This window comes from Erigeron canadensis, chromosome 5 (genome assembly GCF_010389155.1).
Source record: "Erigeron canadensis isolate Cc75 chromosome 5, C_canadensis_v1, whole genome shotgun sequence".
Classification (NCBI taxonomy): Eukaryota; Viridiplantae; Streptophyta; class Magnoliopsida; order Asterales; family Asteraceae; genus Erigeron; species Erigeron canadensis.
The window spans coordinates 28705750-28724446 of record NC_057765.1 but is presented as its reverse complement, the minus strand read 5'-3'; the positions used below and the strand labels follow the sequence as shown (position 1 = coordinate 28724446).

The window sequence follows — 18697 nt, the reverse complement described above, 5'->3', positions numbered from 1 at the left end:
TTTCATATATATATTTGTATTTAATGTTTTTGGATATATATAAATAGATATAAGTAGATAATAAATATTATCAAGAAAATATGGAGATGCCACGTAAGATAAATCCTATGTGGCAATGTTATAAGTTAGGTTTAAGTTGAAGATGCTTTAGAATCATCCTGTTAACTACTGTTTTAAAAATTACTCGTATATAGATATATATATATATATTTTTGAACGGTTATTCAAGTTAAATATTAACTACATACGCTGAAGTTAATTGGAAAAATGCTTGAAATTGATTGAAAGTCTAAACACTTGAAAAAGTCAACCTAGAACTTATGGATCTTCATATTCGTAGTCATCATAGTTGCTAATTTCGGATGTATAACATTAACTTATCAAAATTGAAGGTTACAAATATTCCGTCTTAATTGATTCAAGATGGAGTTGATTCTGAGCTTGAATCAAAACTTACTTCACTACTAGTAGTAATGGGACCAATTGTCACAATAGTGGGATCGCAAGCATCATCAGGAGGCAAAAGAGCGTTTGTGTTGAGGGCGGTATAAACCATTAGAACAACCGAAACAATGACCGAAAGTGCTGAAAGAATAAGCATAAGCAAATGCGCTATGCTACTTTTCATCTCTTGTGCGTATTCCGTTGAAGCCAATGCCAAAACTGATAATGGGTATGAGTATGCCCACCAAACCACATTGAATTTCTGCATCGATTTCTTGAATAATTTTGGCCTTGTTACCTATTTTCACATCCATACCCAAAGCATTTAGTATCATCTTTCAAGTTATTTTTTTTTATAACGACATTGTAAATCTTTTAATATATGAATTAATCCTTATTTGAGTTTTAGATTTTGGATGACTGTTTCTTATATTTGGCTGTCTTTTACATTCTAAGATATGTTTTTCTATATCATTCCTATACTTAACATTATTATATTTCTACTTTTTTGTATATGTATTTTACTTAGTTTTTTAACCTTTTAAAAGTATAAATAAATGTAGTAGCTTGTAGTCCTTATAGATTTTGAGCATCACTATTTATTGTTTTAAAATGCAAATGCTGGGTGAGGGTCATAAATATTTGTCAGGAAGTATTGTGTTATGTAAGACCATGCTTAGCCGTTCATTTCTTTTCATTTATACTTTTGTTTGTAATGTTAGCATCATCTTCTTATCATCATCACCTTCTCTTTTTCTTTTTTCTTAACAATTTAAAATCAAATATAATATCTGTATTCAATCAATGTATAAGATTATAATAAAAAATATATAAAAGTAAAAATGGACTTCATGTTTTATCTTTTACCTAGATTTTTCTTTTAAATATGTGAATCATTTGCTCGCAACAGAAGATCTAACTTACGTTGTCTTAACCCGGTCTGCACTAGAAAGTCCCCTCACCCTCAATACCTAGTAGGAGGAGAAACTTCCAACTAAACAGCCCGAAGGCACGACATTTAATTGGGATAAAACCATGTCCCCTCTATAGGATTCAAACCTACTTCACTGGAGGACTTTATTGTAAAATTCCTTCAAATGTACTTCTCATGTCTCGAACTCAAGACCTTCAGCATGTAAAGTTGGTGCTTAAACACTGAACTATAATGGGAAGTACTTATCTAGATGATCACAATTATTTTCTCATTCACCTTCTCTCATCACCTATACCATTTAATTATTTACTTCTTTCACCATTAACCTTCACCTACCCTTTCAACCACTTTTATAAATGTTTTAAGTGAAACTAAATATATATCTTCATATAGGTAGGTGAATATTACGTACTTATATTCAGAGCCTCAGAGGAATGGTAACCACGAAACTGATTTGATTTGTGAATACGCGGCTTATCTATTATTAAGATCCATGTTTTAAGGATAGTCATAAAGGAGAGATGGTATGGATCAATGATGATGGTGATTTACGGTCAGGGTTTTACCTTTTTCTTTAACACCAAATATTAATCTACGCCTGAGTCCTGAAACATACCATTGTAAATTTCTTGGTCTTCTTTTTTTCATTTTTTTTTAAAAGTTTTTGTAAAAGCTTTATAAAAATTAAGAAACCTACGACATAAAATTCCTTTTTATGTAGAGATTTAAAATGAAGAAACTTACAACTTAAAATCCCTTTTATGAAGGGAGTTAACTTGCGGGAAAAAAATATAATAGATACCTGATCAACTATGTATTAACTGAAGACGATATATCTTACCACATTCGATCCGTACAAAAGAGCTACCGTATAAGATTTAAATATGTATACAACTTTTTGATTCTTAAGAAGAGAGAATTTCATATTTCTCCTTATTAAGCCCTATAAATATCAAATATACCCATTTCATATTAAAAATATCAAATTTATCCATCTCAAATATTAAAATATCAAATTTCCCTAATTCACTAATTTAATTACAACAAAATTTAAAAAGTCAATAATCATTATCTATTAATCATATAATGACGATAATACCCTCTTAAAAATGCTATATATTCATGCTTAATTTCATTTCAATATTATTCACAATGCTTGTTGATACTAATAATACTCTCCTTTATTGTTTTGTTAATTATATCTTTTCTTCTTTTTGCATTTTTTATCTTTTGGATTTGTGACCGGTTTTAAAATTACTCATTACCTGGTCGTGATTTATGCTTTGTCACAACAAGCGTATAAGTTAGGTCGTCATTTTATGTGTTGTCACAAACATATATGTTAAAGCGTATAAGTTAGCATTTTTATAATGTATATTTAGTATATAACATTTTGATGCAAAAGTCTAGATTTTAATAGTTATCGATTTTATAATTCTTTGTTATCTATATAAAGAAGTTGCAGATTTATTCCTTTGAGTATTTCTTTTTTATTTGTTCTTCTACTATATGCTGGAGTGTTTGGCTTTTATAAGGATATTGTTGTCATTATTATACAATTAGAAGATAATTATTATTGATTTTTAATACTTCAAACGTAATTAATATAACAGTTTGGGGACATTTGATATTTTAATGTTTAAGTTGGGTAAATTTGATATATTTAATGTAAGATGGGTATATTTGATATTTATAGGGTTTAATGAGGGGAAATATGAAATTCACTCTATTAAGAACTAGCAAAAGTCAAGAGTTTAACAACCTTGTTTTAGGCATCTTTTAACCATCGGTCTTATTTTCACAATTGGTATCGATGGGATCGAGATTTGAAAGTTTATATCATCCGTAGTTGGAGGAGACAAGAATTGAAAATCTTGACTACGTTGACCTTAATCTATCTCAAAATCATATGAAAAAATTGATAGGAAAATGCTTATCACATTTGGTAAAATTCAAAAATGAGATTAAAAAAACTATTGAGTGGATTATGTTGTCTTTTTAATAGGATTATTAAGCTATTTATTGAAAGTATTTATCGTTTTCCAATTGCCCAAACGACAAATTGACAACAAATTTTATTTTTCAAGTATATAATCAGACTAATTTGAGGGTTAGGAACTCAGGATTTTTAACGTGTTATGAAAAAACTTAATTGATATTTACAGTTCTAAAAATGATTTATGATACTTTATTATATGCATAAAAATAATACTATATATATCAAAAATTAATCCTTTGAATTACCTAACAACAAAATAAAATTTTCAATCACCCAATTAAATAGTTTTTACGAACAAGATATCATTAGTAAAAGTGTAAAACCTCTTTTTTATTTAAACAAGTCTTTGTGATTTGATTTATTGGAATAAAGTTTTTAGATTAAAGCCGTGTTTAGTTGTGAAAAATGTTTTTTAAGTTTTTCATTTCTAATTTTCTAGAAAGTGAAAGTAATTTTTCATTTCTACAAACAAATGAAAGTTTTACAAAGGCGTTCAAAAAATAGAAAAAGGAAAGCAATTTGATGTTTTTTTTTAAATTTAGAAAATGGAAAATGAAAAGTGGTAAACAATCAAAAAGCGTTTTATAATATCCATAGAAAAGTGAAAAACAGTGTTATCTTTTTTCTTGTTAAACATTTTTAGAAAACTATAAGTTGAGCGCGTTTTCTATTTTTCATGTTTTATTGCAAAGCGAAAAAAGAAAACAAGATAGGTGTTTTCTAAAACTAAACACGTTGTTTTAAGCTTTTTTAACTAAAATAAAGAAGAAATTGGCATATGTCAAGATGCTGGATTAGAGAATAGAGAATGAAGAAACAAATATTTAGTAGAGGAAATGTGAAAGAAGTATTTATGATATGGTTAACATTAGAGTAGATTTTTGCGTTAAGTAAAATTTATAAAAATATGATGTGGTGCTAACATTAAAATTTCTTTTCAAAGGCTCAATTATGCGTAGGGGATGCTTTTAGGATTACTTTAAAAAACATTTCAAAAAGTAATTTCAAAAGAAGAAAAAAGAATGAAAAGAAGAATAGGTATTGAAATAACAAATTATAATACAGTATCTAATTGAGACAATGTTGACTACAAATGGTTCTAAAAAGACATTACAATTTATGCTTATTAGTAATTAAGTTATTAACCAACTCCACTTAGCTGAATTGGACAGGGGTATCTTCTAAATCCACTATATGAGTCCCGGATGTAAGTTTTTCCCAAGGTTTCGGGTTCGAGTCTTGGGTTTCTCATTTTAAAGTATTACAATTTATGCTTATTAGTAATTAAGTTATTAACCAACTCCACTTAGGTGGGTTGGCCAGGAGTATCTTCTAAATCCAATATGTGGACCCCGGAGGTGAGTTTTTTCCAAGGTCTCGGATTCGAGTCTTGGGTTTCTCATCTCAAGGTATTTTCAATGAGTAGGGGGTTGGAGGTCCAACGAATTGTTGGTTAAAATTGTCTCCAATACGTTTGAATCGAAACTAACTTTTTTTAAAAAAAAAAAAGGTAATTAAGTTATTGCAGAGTTTTGAATAATCCCGAATAAAATAAAATTTACAAATGAAAATGACTTAACAATGAACCACTGCACAAATATGTTGGTACATAGAAGAGATGAAATTGCAATAGTGTTGTTACTGCTCAAAACTGCATTTCATAAATGTTTCAACTTTTACAATTTGTGCTCAAAATATAAATTTTTTCATTTCAGAATATAAAAAGCTCAAACGCATCGTTACCATAAACGAGTAGTACTTTGCTAATTAATACAATAAACTATTTTCTTGAATCGCGCACATTAATACATGTCAAGAGTATACCGTAATACCGTATTGTGGTTCACTTGTATCACTAGCATGTTAGGATTACGCGTTTTTAGAGAGACATTTCATCAACTCAACCCAAAATCTACAACGTACACCCCAAATTAATAATTAAACATTTATGCTTAGAGTTGAACGTGAATCTCCTAAAAAGATAATCTTTTATTTCCCTCTTGAACCTCTCAACGACTTGTAGTCCGATAATGATACTTTGATACATTTTATCATTGATCTTCTTTAAAAAAAGTGAAGAAAGAAGTCATTTCTAAAAGGAAAAAAAAAATCTCAACGACGAAAAATAATTTTTAGCCCCCCATTTATCAAAAAGTCTAGATCCGACACTGACATTAACACATGTCAACATTAGTTAATGTTTATACTAAAATCCTAAATTTTTTCATGAATTAAAATGTACACCATATTACTAAAATTCATACCACTTTTTATGATAGAATGATATAATCACAACTAACAACTTTTCACGAGTTATCCCAAATCTGAGACTCGCTTGTCCGTTATCCCTCAAAACCAAATCCCTCATGCCTTGTCGCACACAATAGTCACCTTAATAAAGGTTATATCAACTATATTTCCTCTAATGTCTTATCCCAATCAGATAATTGATCTCTTTTAATGTCAAATATAATTCTAGTTCCGTCACGAACTCAGATAGGGATGAGCAAAAAACCGTTGACCGCCCGAACCCGACCCGAACCTTCACGGGCCGGGTCACGGGTCACGTTTTCATGCTCTCGCGGGTCAGGTCGGGCCGAGTTTCGACCGGTGCTCATCACTAGTCTCAGACGAGGTAAGTCTAACACCACCTCAAGGGTGGCTTCACATATGGTAACATGTGTGCTACTTACCTCAAACCCATCTCACAACCTCTTTACCATATATACTCTAAGAGATCACAAATCATATGTAAGCTAACTTACGTATGTATGTCTAGGTGACACCCGATCCTTGCTAATTGATAATATATACCTAATCAAATAGTCATATCCGTCACTTACATTGCGAAAGTTTCATCTTGTCCTTCCGGGAGAGGACGAATAGTATAAATCTCATTGTCTAGAAAGATCCAATATGCATACAAAATATGATTTTAGACGAACAAAAATTCAAGATGATGATTAAGACATCACACAATTCCAAAAGAATTAGGTGAAAATAAGAGTTAAGTATAAACTCTAAACTAGTCATTTTCATTTCCTTGTCCTCTTTTCATTTTATAACTTCCGAAAGTGACTTCATTTCCCCATATCATATTTTAATAGTTTTTTTTTCCTCTTGAAAGGTATATTATAATTTTTATGGTTTTTTTCCTTTTGAAAGGTATATATCATATTCTTAATATTAATTTCTTGATTTGTAGTATCCGCACATCACATTCGATTACTAGGAAAATGGTTTTATATGCCAATATGATGCCTAACAAAATTTATAACGTAAATATATTTGAAATATATACAATCGTTGATGTCATTATCTAAAATTTTAATTCTTTCGAACCAAACAAACGCAAAGGCATTTACCGTAAGCCCATCAACTTTACATATCCATGGCCCATGGGCCCCGCCCCCAAATATTGGTCTTCAAAGGAATGGAAGTTTTGAACTTTTGATAATAAATTGGTTTAAGTTGTTCATTTAATGAATAAATAGAATAAATATGAACAAAATTCCATAGCGTCAGTCTTGTGAATTGATTTGCGTTTGGTAGGTTGTTGCTTAAACTTCGTCTGCATATTCATATGTTTGTATTCTAAGATTGCAGAAGCAAGTCGTGATGTTTTACTATTCGAAAAGACAAATATTGATGTAGCGGCTTGTGATAGGGGTGTAAGAAATGAACAGGGAAACCGAAAAACCGATCCGAACCGCGTGATCCAAAATCGAAAAAACCGAAACCCAAAAAAACCGAAACTTGAAAAACCCGAAAACAAAAAAACCGATGTGTAACGGTTCGGTTACGGTTATCATATTCATTACCTGCGGTTAACCGAACCGAACCGAATTTTGATATATACCAACATATAATCATATATATGCATATTTATACATATATATATATATTACATGAATACATCATTTACAAATCTATTTAGCTAAATTTTTGTATTTGTTGTCTAAAATATTAACAATTTTACTAATTTTTTTTCACAATCTATGATTAGTTTTGGATATTCTAAGTAATTTTCTTATATATATATATATATGGATACTATTTTTAAGAAAAGTTGTTAACTTTGTTTAAAATATTTATCAAAAAATATTAGTAATATCATATAAAATACATTTTAAGTAGTGAATCATGATACTCTTAAATAGGAACTTGCATTGCATAAATATAACGTTAGAAAAAAGTAATTCAAAATTAGATATAATGTATATTTATTTATAAAACAAAATATTAATTTAGTTAAATAACTATTATACATAAAAAGAAATTAATTAATACAATGTAAATTAACTATTATAATTGAAAACTTAAACTTTATATTAACATAACTTTAATAAATGGTTAATTGAAAATAAAACCGAAATTAACCGACCATTTCAGGTAACCGATTTTCGGGTAACCGAAATTAACGGTTCAAAATTTTCTAACTAACCGAACCGAATCGAAACCCGAAAAATGGTTCAAAATTTATAGCTAACCAAACCGAACCGTTTACGGCCCTAGCTTGTGAGTGGGGGAATGCGCGTAGATAGGGACATAGATGGAAAGGCTGCGGGGAACTTGATTGGAAGCAGATGGAAATGCAAGGTTCAATACTTGGAAGAGGCATTTACAGGAAGCATTCAACTGAAAACTACATAGAACATTGCTATAAGATGGAACTTGCAAATCGTAATATGTGCTAGATAACTTATAATCATGTAGGATTAGATTATCAGTATTAGTATTTAACTAGGTTAACATCTTATAAATTTTTTAAATTAGTAACTAATAAGGAAGTACAAACCACTAGGTTAAACCCCAGTAGTCAGGGGTATTTCACTAAACCTGCTATGCGGGACCTCGAGGAGTTACTTCAAGGTCTCGAGTTCGAGCCTTGGTAGGTTCTCCTCGACGGTATTTTCCAATAAAGGAGGTGGTATGGTGAGAAAGGCTATTTAAGATCCGCTTAGTACGGGACCCTTTCGTTGTGCGATTAGCACACATCATACGCGTCTGAGATAAAATTCATTTGTAAAAAAAATAAAAAATAATAAAAGGAAGTACTCGTACAATTTAGACTTTTCAACTCTTTGTTTTTTAAGGAGCTAGGATGGTTTGCTACGATAATTATCATAACTTTGCATTGAAATTAATGTGCTCAATCTCAAGGAATCCAATACGTCTTCATGCTCAATCCCAAAGAGGTGTCGTTTTGACGTTAATTTCAAACCAAATATTTGTGCAAGAAAATAATAGCATATATAATTTTAGCACATAGAAAAAAATAGGGTAATTAGATAGAAACCCGTTGATCTCATTTACCATTTGCTACCCACTAATCCTCCAGTCAGGCTAGTGTTCAGATGAATCTCAATTCTCAACCACTTAATAATCCTCTGATTATCTAATCTCAAGTTTGTCTTTAACAAGACTTGAACCTAAGACTGGCCTCTTCTAGCCAGTGGTTACTAGGCTATTACCTGGTGGTTAATTTTAGCACATAGTATATAAGATAATGTTATTATATATTAAAAAATTCATTATTATCTTTTATAGTTACAAAATTCAAGTTATTATCATTTAAATTGACAATTAAATAAGGTTATTGTATAAGAAGGGGAGTTTGATTAAACGCATAAGAAAAAATAACCAATAAATTTAATAGGGTATTATGGTGTATGTAATATCAAACGGAGATATTTAAAATAGTGGCATAAGCCATGAGGAGTGAGTTAAAGGGGATACTATGCTTTATATTATACTGTATAAATAGATACTAGTGTTCTATGAATCACTAACCATGAAATATATACTAATTAAATAGATGATGCCCTTAAATTTATATGATTATGAAAGGAATATTTAGGAAGAATACGAGATTTTAGACTCGTATCCAACATTGTACATGGAGTTTATGATATTATCAATATTAGATTTACAACATCTAAGTCATGAATGGTTATAAATTTGAAAATATACAGTTCCAAGTGTTATACATTGCAAGGTGTACTACCATAATCACAGGTTCGTCACTATCATTATTAGCTGAGACTATAGTTGTCAAACTCGTACAAGTCACGAGTCGAGTCGTACGAGTCGAGTAAAAACATAGTGAAACGAGGCGAATCGGTGGATGACTCGTCTTTGCTCCAGACTCGTAGCATGACTCGTGTTTTGTTGTGCGAATCTGTCTGAATCATGTCCGAGTCACGAGTCACAAATTTTTTATTTTTTATTCAAAATTTTTTTTTTATGTTTTTTAAACATAAGTTTTTTTATATGTTATTAAATTTGATATTATTTTAATAGTGTTTTTTGTTTTTAGCTTAATATATCAAATAATATACTTAGTTTACAATAAATACTATATATAATTATAAAATTATATATTATCAAATATCCTGACTCTTACGATTCGAGTCACGTTTCGAGTCACGAGTCCCAAAATCAGATTTCGAGTCGAGTCGAAAACAACAAGTCGATAACGATGGCTGAGACATATTAATGGAATTGTTTGCCGTATTCATTCCACAAGGCACATGCTATAATAATTTCTTTATCATAGAATTTTTTGAAACCAGTTTTACTCATAATATGATATTATTATGAAAAATAATTAAAAATTAAAATATAAATATGCTTGTGATCATGTAGTTGACATTCAAATATATGTATTTGATAATGATGCGGGTCTATAGTACAATAGGTTTATTTCCAATTATCTGTTCTATGATAATTAGATACCAATTATAATTGTTTTCATATCATTTGATAATAATTAGGACTCTTGATTTGAATGATAATTGTAACTTTAAACATTAATACACAAAGCTAATATATAAAAAGGGATAAAATTATAAACCTTTTTTATTGAGAGATTATGTTGAAAATATTTTACTAATTAAATGATTGTAAATTTTAAAAAATTCTCTCAAGTTGATGGCTAAAAATAAATATGAATTAAGTATTCAGGGCTAAAAAGTATAAATTATTAATGGAAAACAAAAAAGTGTAAATTAATAAGACTTTTTCTACAAATTAATATAAATACTAATATTATAGGGGTTGGATATTGTAAAACAAGTATTAAAGTAAAACAAATAAAACAGAATCTTGACCCTTAGATTATGATTAAATTGATGCATGAAGATTCACGAAGCAATTGATGTACGGTGATTTTCATGATGCACGATGATTTTTAATGAAGCAAGACCTATTGTTTTATTTGTTTTACTTTAATAGTTGTTTTATTTTATCTAAAATCAATATTATAATATATTTGGATAATGATTATTAGGATTTTTAATATCTACATGATAACATAAGCGAGAGTCAATTTGATAAAATTAAACGATTTGATTAGTTAATAAGTCATTAGTTCAACTGTCTTATAGTATATATTAAGATAAGATTAAGATAACCTATATCATGAAAGCTAGGAAGGTCATGGAGTAGAAGACATACCAGGGACAAGAAGAGAAAGAGAGAAAGATAAAAAAGCATCTTTGATGAAAAATCAAATGTCCCAGAAATAGAATCCCATGCCAAACTTGCCATACTAGGAGCAGCAATGAACAAAAACATAACCGGTCGGAGTAACGTTGGAAGACAACTATTACCAGAAAATCTTTGATAAAGTGTTACAAAAACCACCAAATAATGCACCATCCCGATTGCGAACATCACCATAGCACTCTCTTTCCACCCCATCTGTGCCGCGGCCCTAGCTCCAACAAAATTCCCCACTACTGATAGCTGACTTGCAGGATTCGCGACGGTAGATAAGATTCTTCTCCCTTTGGTGAACCATTGTCCATATATTTTTACATCTAGGAAAAATATGGGAACAACAAAAAGCCACCAAAGGTAAAGGTAGTAAATGGTTTTTGGTGTGAAAAAAGGTGCGGATTGTAATAGTAATAGCCATGAAATTGAGGGGGCGAAAAGGTAGTTTACACCTATATGGTTTAAAAATTCATTTTTTACCATGTTGGAAAACAATGCACATCTTAAGATGTATAACAAAGAAAGTGATGTTAAAGTGATCAAGGAAAGTGTCCAAAGGAGGAGAAAGGCGGTCGAGGGGAACACGCCGAGCATTTTGCGATAAACATGAGCGTTTTCCGGTGGATCTTTTAAGGTTTTCCAAAGTAGAGTTTGACAACAAAGGGAAAGAGTGATACGAAAGTAACCTGCATGACAACGTGATAGTACGGGGAAAACTTGGTTTTTGATTATGGTCAAAATGTTATCATGGTTGTTTGACTGAATTTTGGTTAAATCCATGGTTAGTTCGATTTGTGGTGATGTTTGTTGTTTGTCTTGCATGTTCATATTTGGAAGTAATAGTGATATGGAGGTGGATTTAAGTGTTTGTGATTTTAAAGACATGTTTGAATCAGTGATGGACTGATGGTATTTATAGTCCAAAGTTTATCAAAAGTTAGCAACCACACGTACGAATACGTACGATATTTGTATGTGCTTTATTCTATGAATTAATGGTCTCAAAAATAATGGATAAACTATTCATTATCAAATTTTTGTTGATTGATGTTATGCTAATTAATATAGGCCACTATTATTTGCACCCCTCCCTTCAACAAATGCATAGCTCTTGGACCATCTCTGAACTAAGCCATTGCTATCATCATCATCATCTTCTTTTGGCTTCTTTTTGTGAAATAAAACTTGTCTGATTGCTTCCTTTCATCATCTCTTTAAAAGATTATACATGGTGCTTGTATATATGTATCATTTTTACTCAAATGAGCTGTACCCATCTGAGTTGCTTTTTGATGATGATGATGAGGAGGAGGAAAGCCGCAGAGGAGCAGCAGATGAAGAAAACAACTTGTCGGAAAAATTCGAATGTTTGCCGGAAAAATTTGAAACGAGATTTCTTCTTCGATTCATCGAGTTAAGACTCAAAACCAACACCAAAATGCTCAGATTCTCAATCCGCACAAACCCTAACTAAAATCAAGTCCTATCTATATTCGTCGGAAAACTCCAGATCTCGCCGGAAACAGTAACTACCGTCAAAACTTGCGAAACATTGAAACCAGCAAAATGATCAGAATATTACCACGAACAAAACCTCATGTTTTTCAGATCGATTCGATGTAAAATGACGATAAAATTGAAGAGAGAAGTTACACAAAAGTTTTTTTTTTAGTTTTAATTTATTTTAATAATGGACAGTATCATCGCTGTTAGTCTGTTAGTCTGTTACTGTGATGTTGTTGTTGTAAAAAGCAATACCACTCTAAACACAAAAAGACAACATTTTAATTAAAAAAAAGGGGGGACCAATCTATAGGGGGGGGGGGGGTGTTGATATGATAAAACTTAATATAACATAATATTAGCGGGTTATCCGTACAATGGTGCAATAGTAGTATTAGTGATAGCGGTTTCATGGTGGCCGGTAGTGATGATGGTTCTGTGCAATACTAAATGGAAAGTGTAATTTTAATTTTACTTTAAAACATGACTTTTGGTCTTTTAAATTGGGTATATTATTTCTCTTAATCATGAAATTAATGAAAAGGACAAAATTATCCCCATGTGTTTCTCATGTGGGTAATATATCGGATGAAAACTAACAAAATTGGACGCGGCGACTAGTATGAAAAAAATTGATTGATTGAGCTATCATTTAAGTTTAATGATGAAAAGTATAAAATTTGTTAACCTTTTAAATGATTAAAAGTATAATTTATCCCAGTTCAAAATACAACATAATATAAATTTTCATTAAAAAGTTTTCCTTTCAACCTGTAATGCAACAAATTAAGTTATTTTTTCAACTAATAAAACCACCTATGAAGACCTTTTAATTTCAGAATTTTAAAACTCTCCATTCTTTATAGTCCTACTATAGTTGATTCTCTTTATAGCTTTTTACCCTTATTAAAGGTGTGTTTGGTAAAAAGTTGAAAGAGTATATGAAAAGATAATAGATTTTATCATTTTATACAAATTAAAAATTAAAAAACAAGAAAAATAAATTTAATTAATAATTAAAATAGCATATATTATATAATCAAAATAATAAAATAATTTTTTTTTCATGATATAAATTGAATAATAGAATTCATTTTATTTCTCCATTCTCAGTTTTATTTTTCGATACAAGCAAGCAAATGAATTTAGTTTCGTTTCTTTTGTCACATTTTCATTCTATTGCAACAAAAAAAAACCCTGTATCAAGTTAAGATTCGTTGATTTTATAAGTAGTACAAACAAAACTTTACTAATAACGATGTTTTGTTTGACATGAAGTAAAAAAGCGACTCGCTCGGCTAACTTTGTTGGACTCAACCAACTTGTCCCTTTTCAGCCCTTCAATTACAGCTAGATGCTAACATATAGAGCTAGGCCGTGGGGCCACATTGCTTGAATTTGGCTTACGATCGGCTTGACTTCAAGAGTTGGCTATAATTTCGTCTCAACCTTGTACATGAATCCTGGATATATATTGAAGCATCCAGATAACCGATGTTATAGATACTTATCTGGCTTTGAGTAATGATCCATCGATAGACTGAAGTAGGGGTGAACAAAAACCGAACCGGAAAACCAAAAACTAAAAAAAACCGACAAAACCAAACCGAATAACCGAAAACCGAACGAAATCCATTGGTTTGGTTTTCGTTTTTTAAAAACCGAACGGATCGGTTCGGTTTTCGGTTTCATATGCCAAAAAACCGATCAAAACTGAACCAAACCGAACTAAATATATTTTAATTTATTTTATTTTTATATCATATTACATTTATATTTATTACTTATAGTTTATAAATATGTTAATAATTTAATCTTTTTATCTTTTTATTGTACAAATCTATACAAATTGCATATTTTTAATAAAAACGTGCAGTAAAAACAATTCGTTTTATAAAAGTTATACAAATTTTAACACCTTAAAAATATAATTACTTAATAAAAAGCTTCTCTGCATTTGAATTTTTATATCATATTTTTTTTCTTAATAATTGAAAGTTAAACTTATAACATAATATTTAAAAAAAACAAAATTTATTAAAAAAACCGAAAAAAAACCGAAACCAAACCGAAAAACCGAGAAACCGAACTGAACAAAAACCGAATCCAATGGTTTTGGTTTTCTAAAAACCGAATGGATCGGTTTTGGTTTCGGTTTTAAGCAAAAAACCGAACCAAACCGATCCATACTCACCCCTAGACTGAAGTATATGCAGATGTTTTCGAACTTCATAAACTCAATTTTGCCTTTATATGTTTCCGAGTGTACTCCCAATATGAGTTCTTTCAACCATATATGAACAAAATACTCTCTTCATTCTATATTAAATGTCCAATTTTAATGTATTGAATTTTTTTATTTCAACTTAGATATGATCATAAATATCTTTATTTTTGTTAAATAGTAATTGATAAACATTGTATCAATAAAAAATATATTTAATACTCAATTCGTCTTTTTATTTTATATGAAATGTAATATAATACAAACAAAAAATTTTACTGTAAAAATTGAAAATAAAAGACTTCGATAATTCAAAATTAAATATTTAATATAAGAAAATATTAACTGAGTTAGCATTTGAGAGGGTGGTTAGTTCTAATGTTTTCATAACCAGACTATATATCAAACGATATATTAGGCGATTCAAGCATCATCTGATTGGACCAACTAGTCCTTTATTTTTGTATTAAGTATAAATGAAAATACTAAACTGTATATATAAAACATATATGTTTAAATATTAACAAGAATATGTTGGTGGTTCATTGACAATTAAGGGTGTTCTCATCTATGAGCTGCTTATTAGTTTGATCCATGTCCCTAGTACTAGGGATGGGAATGAGCCGAGTCGAGCCGAGTTTTAGGATATTTAGGCTGGTTTGTTTATTTACTACTCGGATCGAGCTCGAGTTCGTATAAATATTCAAAAGTGAGATCGAGCTCGAGCTTGACACGACTCATTATTGTTCGAGCTCGAAGCTCGTATAATTATTTGAATACTTGTAGGACTAACTTAGTTCGAGTTTCGTTTCTATGTTTAGGAGCTCGAGCTCGATTAGCTCGTGTTATAGAGCGATATATGTTACCAATGGAGCTTGAGCCCATAAGCGAGTTTAATCCTTAAGGCCCTGGGTAAAACCTTATAAGGTTTTCCAGACAGCGCATAGAAAAAAATATCTCAAACTACATTCATCCTTTAAGCTTGATCCTCATTCGTGTATACTAATTGAATAACCCATCAATAGATAGAATGCTACATATTACCAATGCAGCTTGGTCTCACATGTGAAGCCTAATTTACTATATACAACTATATGAATTTTGTTTTATTACAATAAAAATGAGGCTCTATTTCTAATAATGATAGATTTGGTTTATTCATGGTAACTAGCACGGTATCCGTGCAATATAGCGGTAATCATGGCGGTGATAGTGTGATAGTGAGGGATTATTCATAAAGATATTTTAAAAGATAAAAAATTAATTGCGTAATTAGATCATTAACGTTAAAGGAGTGAGATCATTTTAGACATTTTCTCTCGTGTAACTTTCAACGTGGGTGTGTTTTTTTAATAGGTAGTATAAATGTGATCATAGTACGTTTGTATTTTACACATTTATTTTAAAAGTAACTACCTCACAAAAAATAATATAAAACGTAAGTTGTTATTTAAAATATATAAAAAAAATCCCCTAGACAAAACATATTATATTTACATATTATAATCTAACAAGCAAAATGTCGTAATAAAATTCAACTAGCATTGGTAATAATTGTATAATATTTATTTTATTTTTAAAATGTTATCATTTTAAGATTTACCAAGATATTTTGATATTAATAATCATTTGTACATTGTTTGTATTACGGTATATGTGTGTGAATGGTGAAATAAAACTAATTTTGAGCATTTATCTAAAATACAATAAAAAGTTATACAAAAAGATGGTTGATCTCATTGGTTAAAACTTTATATATTTAACTTTAATGTCTTGAGTTCTAGTCCATTTATTAACATATTAGTGGGATTTTTAACTATGTATAGTAAGCTTTGATAGACTCGTGAAGCTCGTTTGGCTCGGCTTGTTCAAACTGAAACATTTAAACGATCTTTCGAACGAGCCGACCCAAAAATAAAACTTTTAGCTTTGCTCGTCTAACTAATTGAACTCGTTTTCTTGTTTGAGTTTGACTCGAGCTCGAAAATGTGAAACTCGAATTTGGTCCAAACGAGCTCGCGTTGTTTGTGAACAGCTCGGCTCGATTCTTGCCCCTACCTAGTACGCATGATAAGTTTATCATTTTCTTTGCAAAACCATATATTTACACAGGTTGCGATCATTTGAAAACTAAAATTTTCGTGAAAACTAGAAAACTGAGCAAAACACATTGTGTGATAAATTTAACACAATGTGTTTTTAGAAAACATATTATGTTAAGTTCATATCACAGGGTGTTTGAACAAATTTCTGATTTTCACGCACTATAAAAAACACACTGTGATTTAAAACTTAACACGATGTGTTTTTAGATTACACAATGTGTTTTTATAAAACACAGTTAAAACACATTATGTTAAATTTAAATCACAGTATGTTTTGATCAGTTTTTTATAGTTTTCACTGAAAATTTAGTTTTTAAATAAAAATTTCACATATCTACCTACCCTCTTCTCTTTCAAACCCTTACCCGTCATATATTACATTAATTTTTTACAAAACCATATCTTTTCATACCCTCTTTCCTTTCAAACCAATATCCAAACTCCAAAGTAAAGCACACTATTAAACCCAATTACAAAAAGAACACCCTTGGTTATATAACATAAATTCTCTACAAAACCATATCTTTATATACCCTCTCTTCTTTCAAACCATTATATACACACTATTAAACCTAATTACAAAAATACACCTTACTTATATTACATAAGGGGTTAATTTCTATAAAATAGCAATTTTAAATCTAAAAATCAAATTTAATAATTATCTCAAATATACTTCGTTTCGTTGTTCTGGAATTATTTACAAGCACATTTTTAATAATGGATTATAAAAGTTACACACTTTTTTATTGAAGAGTTACAAAATCTGATATGAAATATATCTATTTTGCCCTTTGATATATATTGAAATGACTAATAACTTCTATAAAGTTTAACCCAATCAATTATCCTGATACTATATAAAACAAATCATAAGTTAACAATCGAGTGAATGGTATCAAAATAGTCACCTAATCTTGTTTTTATGATATTAATAAAGGTAAAAATTATACTACAAAATTAAATTATATAAAGGTATCAAAATACTATATAGTTTAACTTTGTAGTATTATTTTTAGCTTTATTAGTATCATGAAAACCTGTAATAAGTTAACAATTGAGTGAATGGTATCAAAATAGTCACCTAATCTTGTTTGAAGAGGAATATAAAAGGTATAATGTAAACGGTGTAACTTTTATCCAAAGATAAGATAATGTTTCAGAGAAACTCTAGTCGGAGAGAGTTAGAATCGAAATTATTAATTTTTATTTTCAAAGACAAAGGATTGCAAAGAGCCCGTGAAGATCAAACACTTAATTTTTTTTCAAAAACAAATAATTTTTTAACTGATTCAGTCATACTTGATAATCGATCATATAGTGGTGGAGTCAGGATTTCGAGTCTGAGGCCACCGAATAGTTTTCATGATACTAATAAAGGTAAAAATTATACTACAAAATTAAATTATATCATTTTGGGGTTCCAATTACATTTAAAATAAATAAATACATAAAAATAATACTAAAAATATAGAGTTTTACAGATAAGAAAATGATTGATCCTCCTAAATTTCTAGCCTAAAGATCCTTCTAACCCCTTATGAATGTGATCACTTAATCTCTCTCTTAATTTACCCCATTGAATTTATACATGTCACCATCCAATAAATTAAGAGGATTTTTAGGCTAATAAATTAGGAGAATTTTTAGGCTAATGAATTAAGAGCTATGTGAGGTTGTTATAGTCACCCGTAACCACCACATAACTCTCCGACTGTGATCATATAATCTGTACTTATCATGGGGCACCTTCAAAGTCACTGGTGGAACTTAGTACAACTTATCGATAGTCATATATATCCTCCTCTTCTTCTTTTTATTTTTAAACAACACAAAATATCTATCTTTTTTTCTTCTTCTAATCTTAAACAACATAAAATATATAGGATTAAGGAGGAAATATTTTCAAATTATTTTCCTAACTTGAGTCAAGTTGGGAAATGTTGACCTTTAATTGAAAATCAAGAACCAAGATTCAAAAATCATTT

The 18697-nt window shown here is 29.8% G+C and overlaps 1 protein-coding gene across 1 annotated transcript; it reads right to left on the bottom strand.

The window, feature by feature from the left end:
• Nucleotides 1–418: 418 nt before the first annotated feature.
• LOC122601502 (S-type anion channel SLAH1-like) lies at nt 419–11705 on the bottom strand. The gene is made up of 2 exons (XM_043774258.1): nt 10836–11705; nt 419–742 (listed from the first exon to the last, which is right to left on the bottom strand). The coding sequence occupies exons 1-2, from the start codon at nt 11703–11705 to the stop codon at nt 419–421; spliced, it is 1194 nt and encodes a 397-aa protein (XP_043630193.1).
• Nucleotides 11706–18697: the final 6992 nt, after the last annotated feature.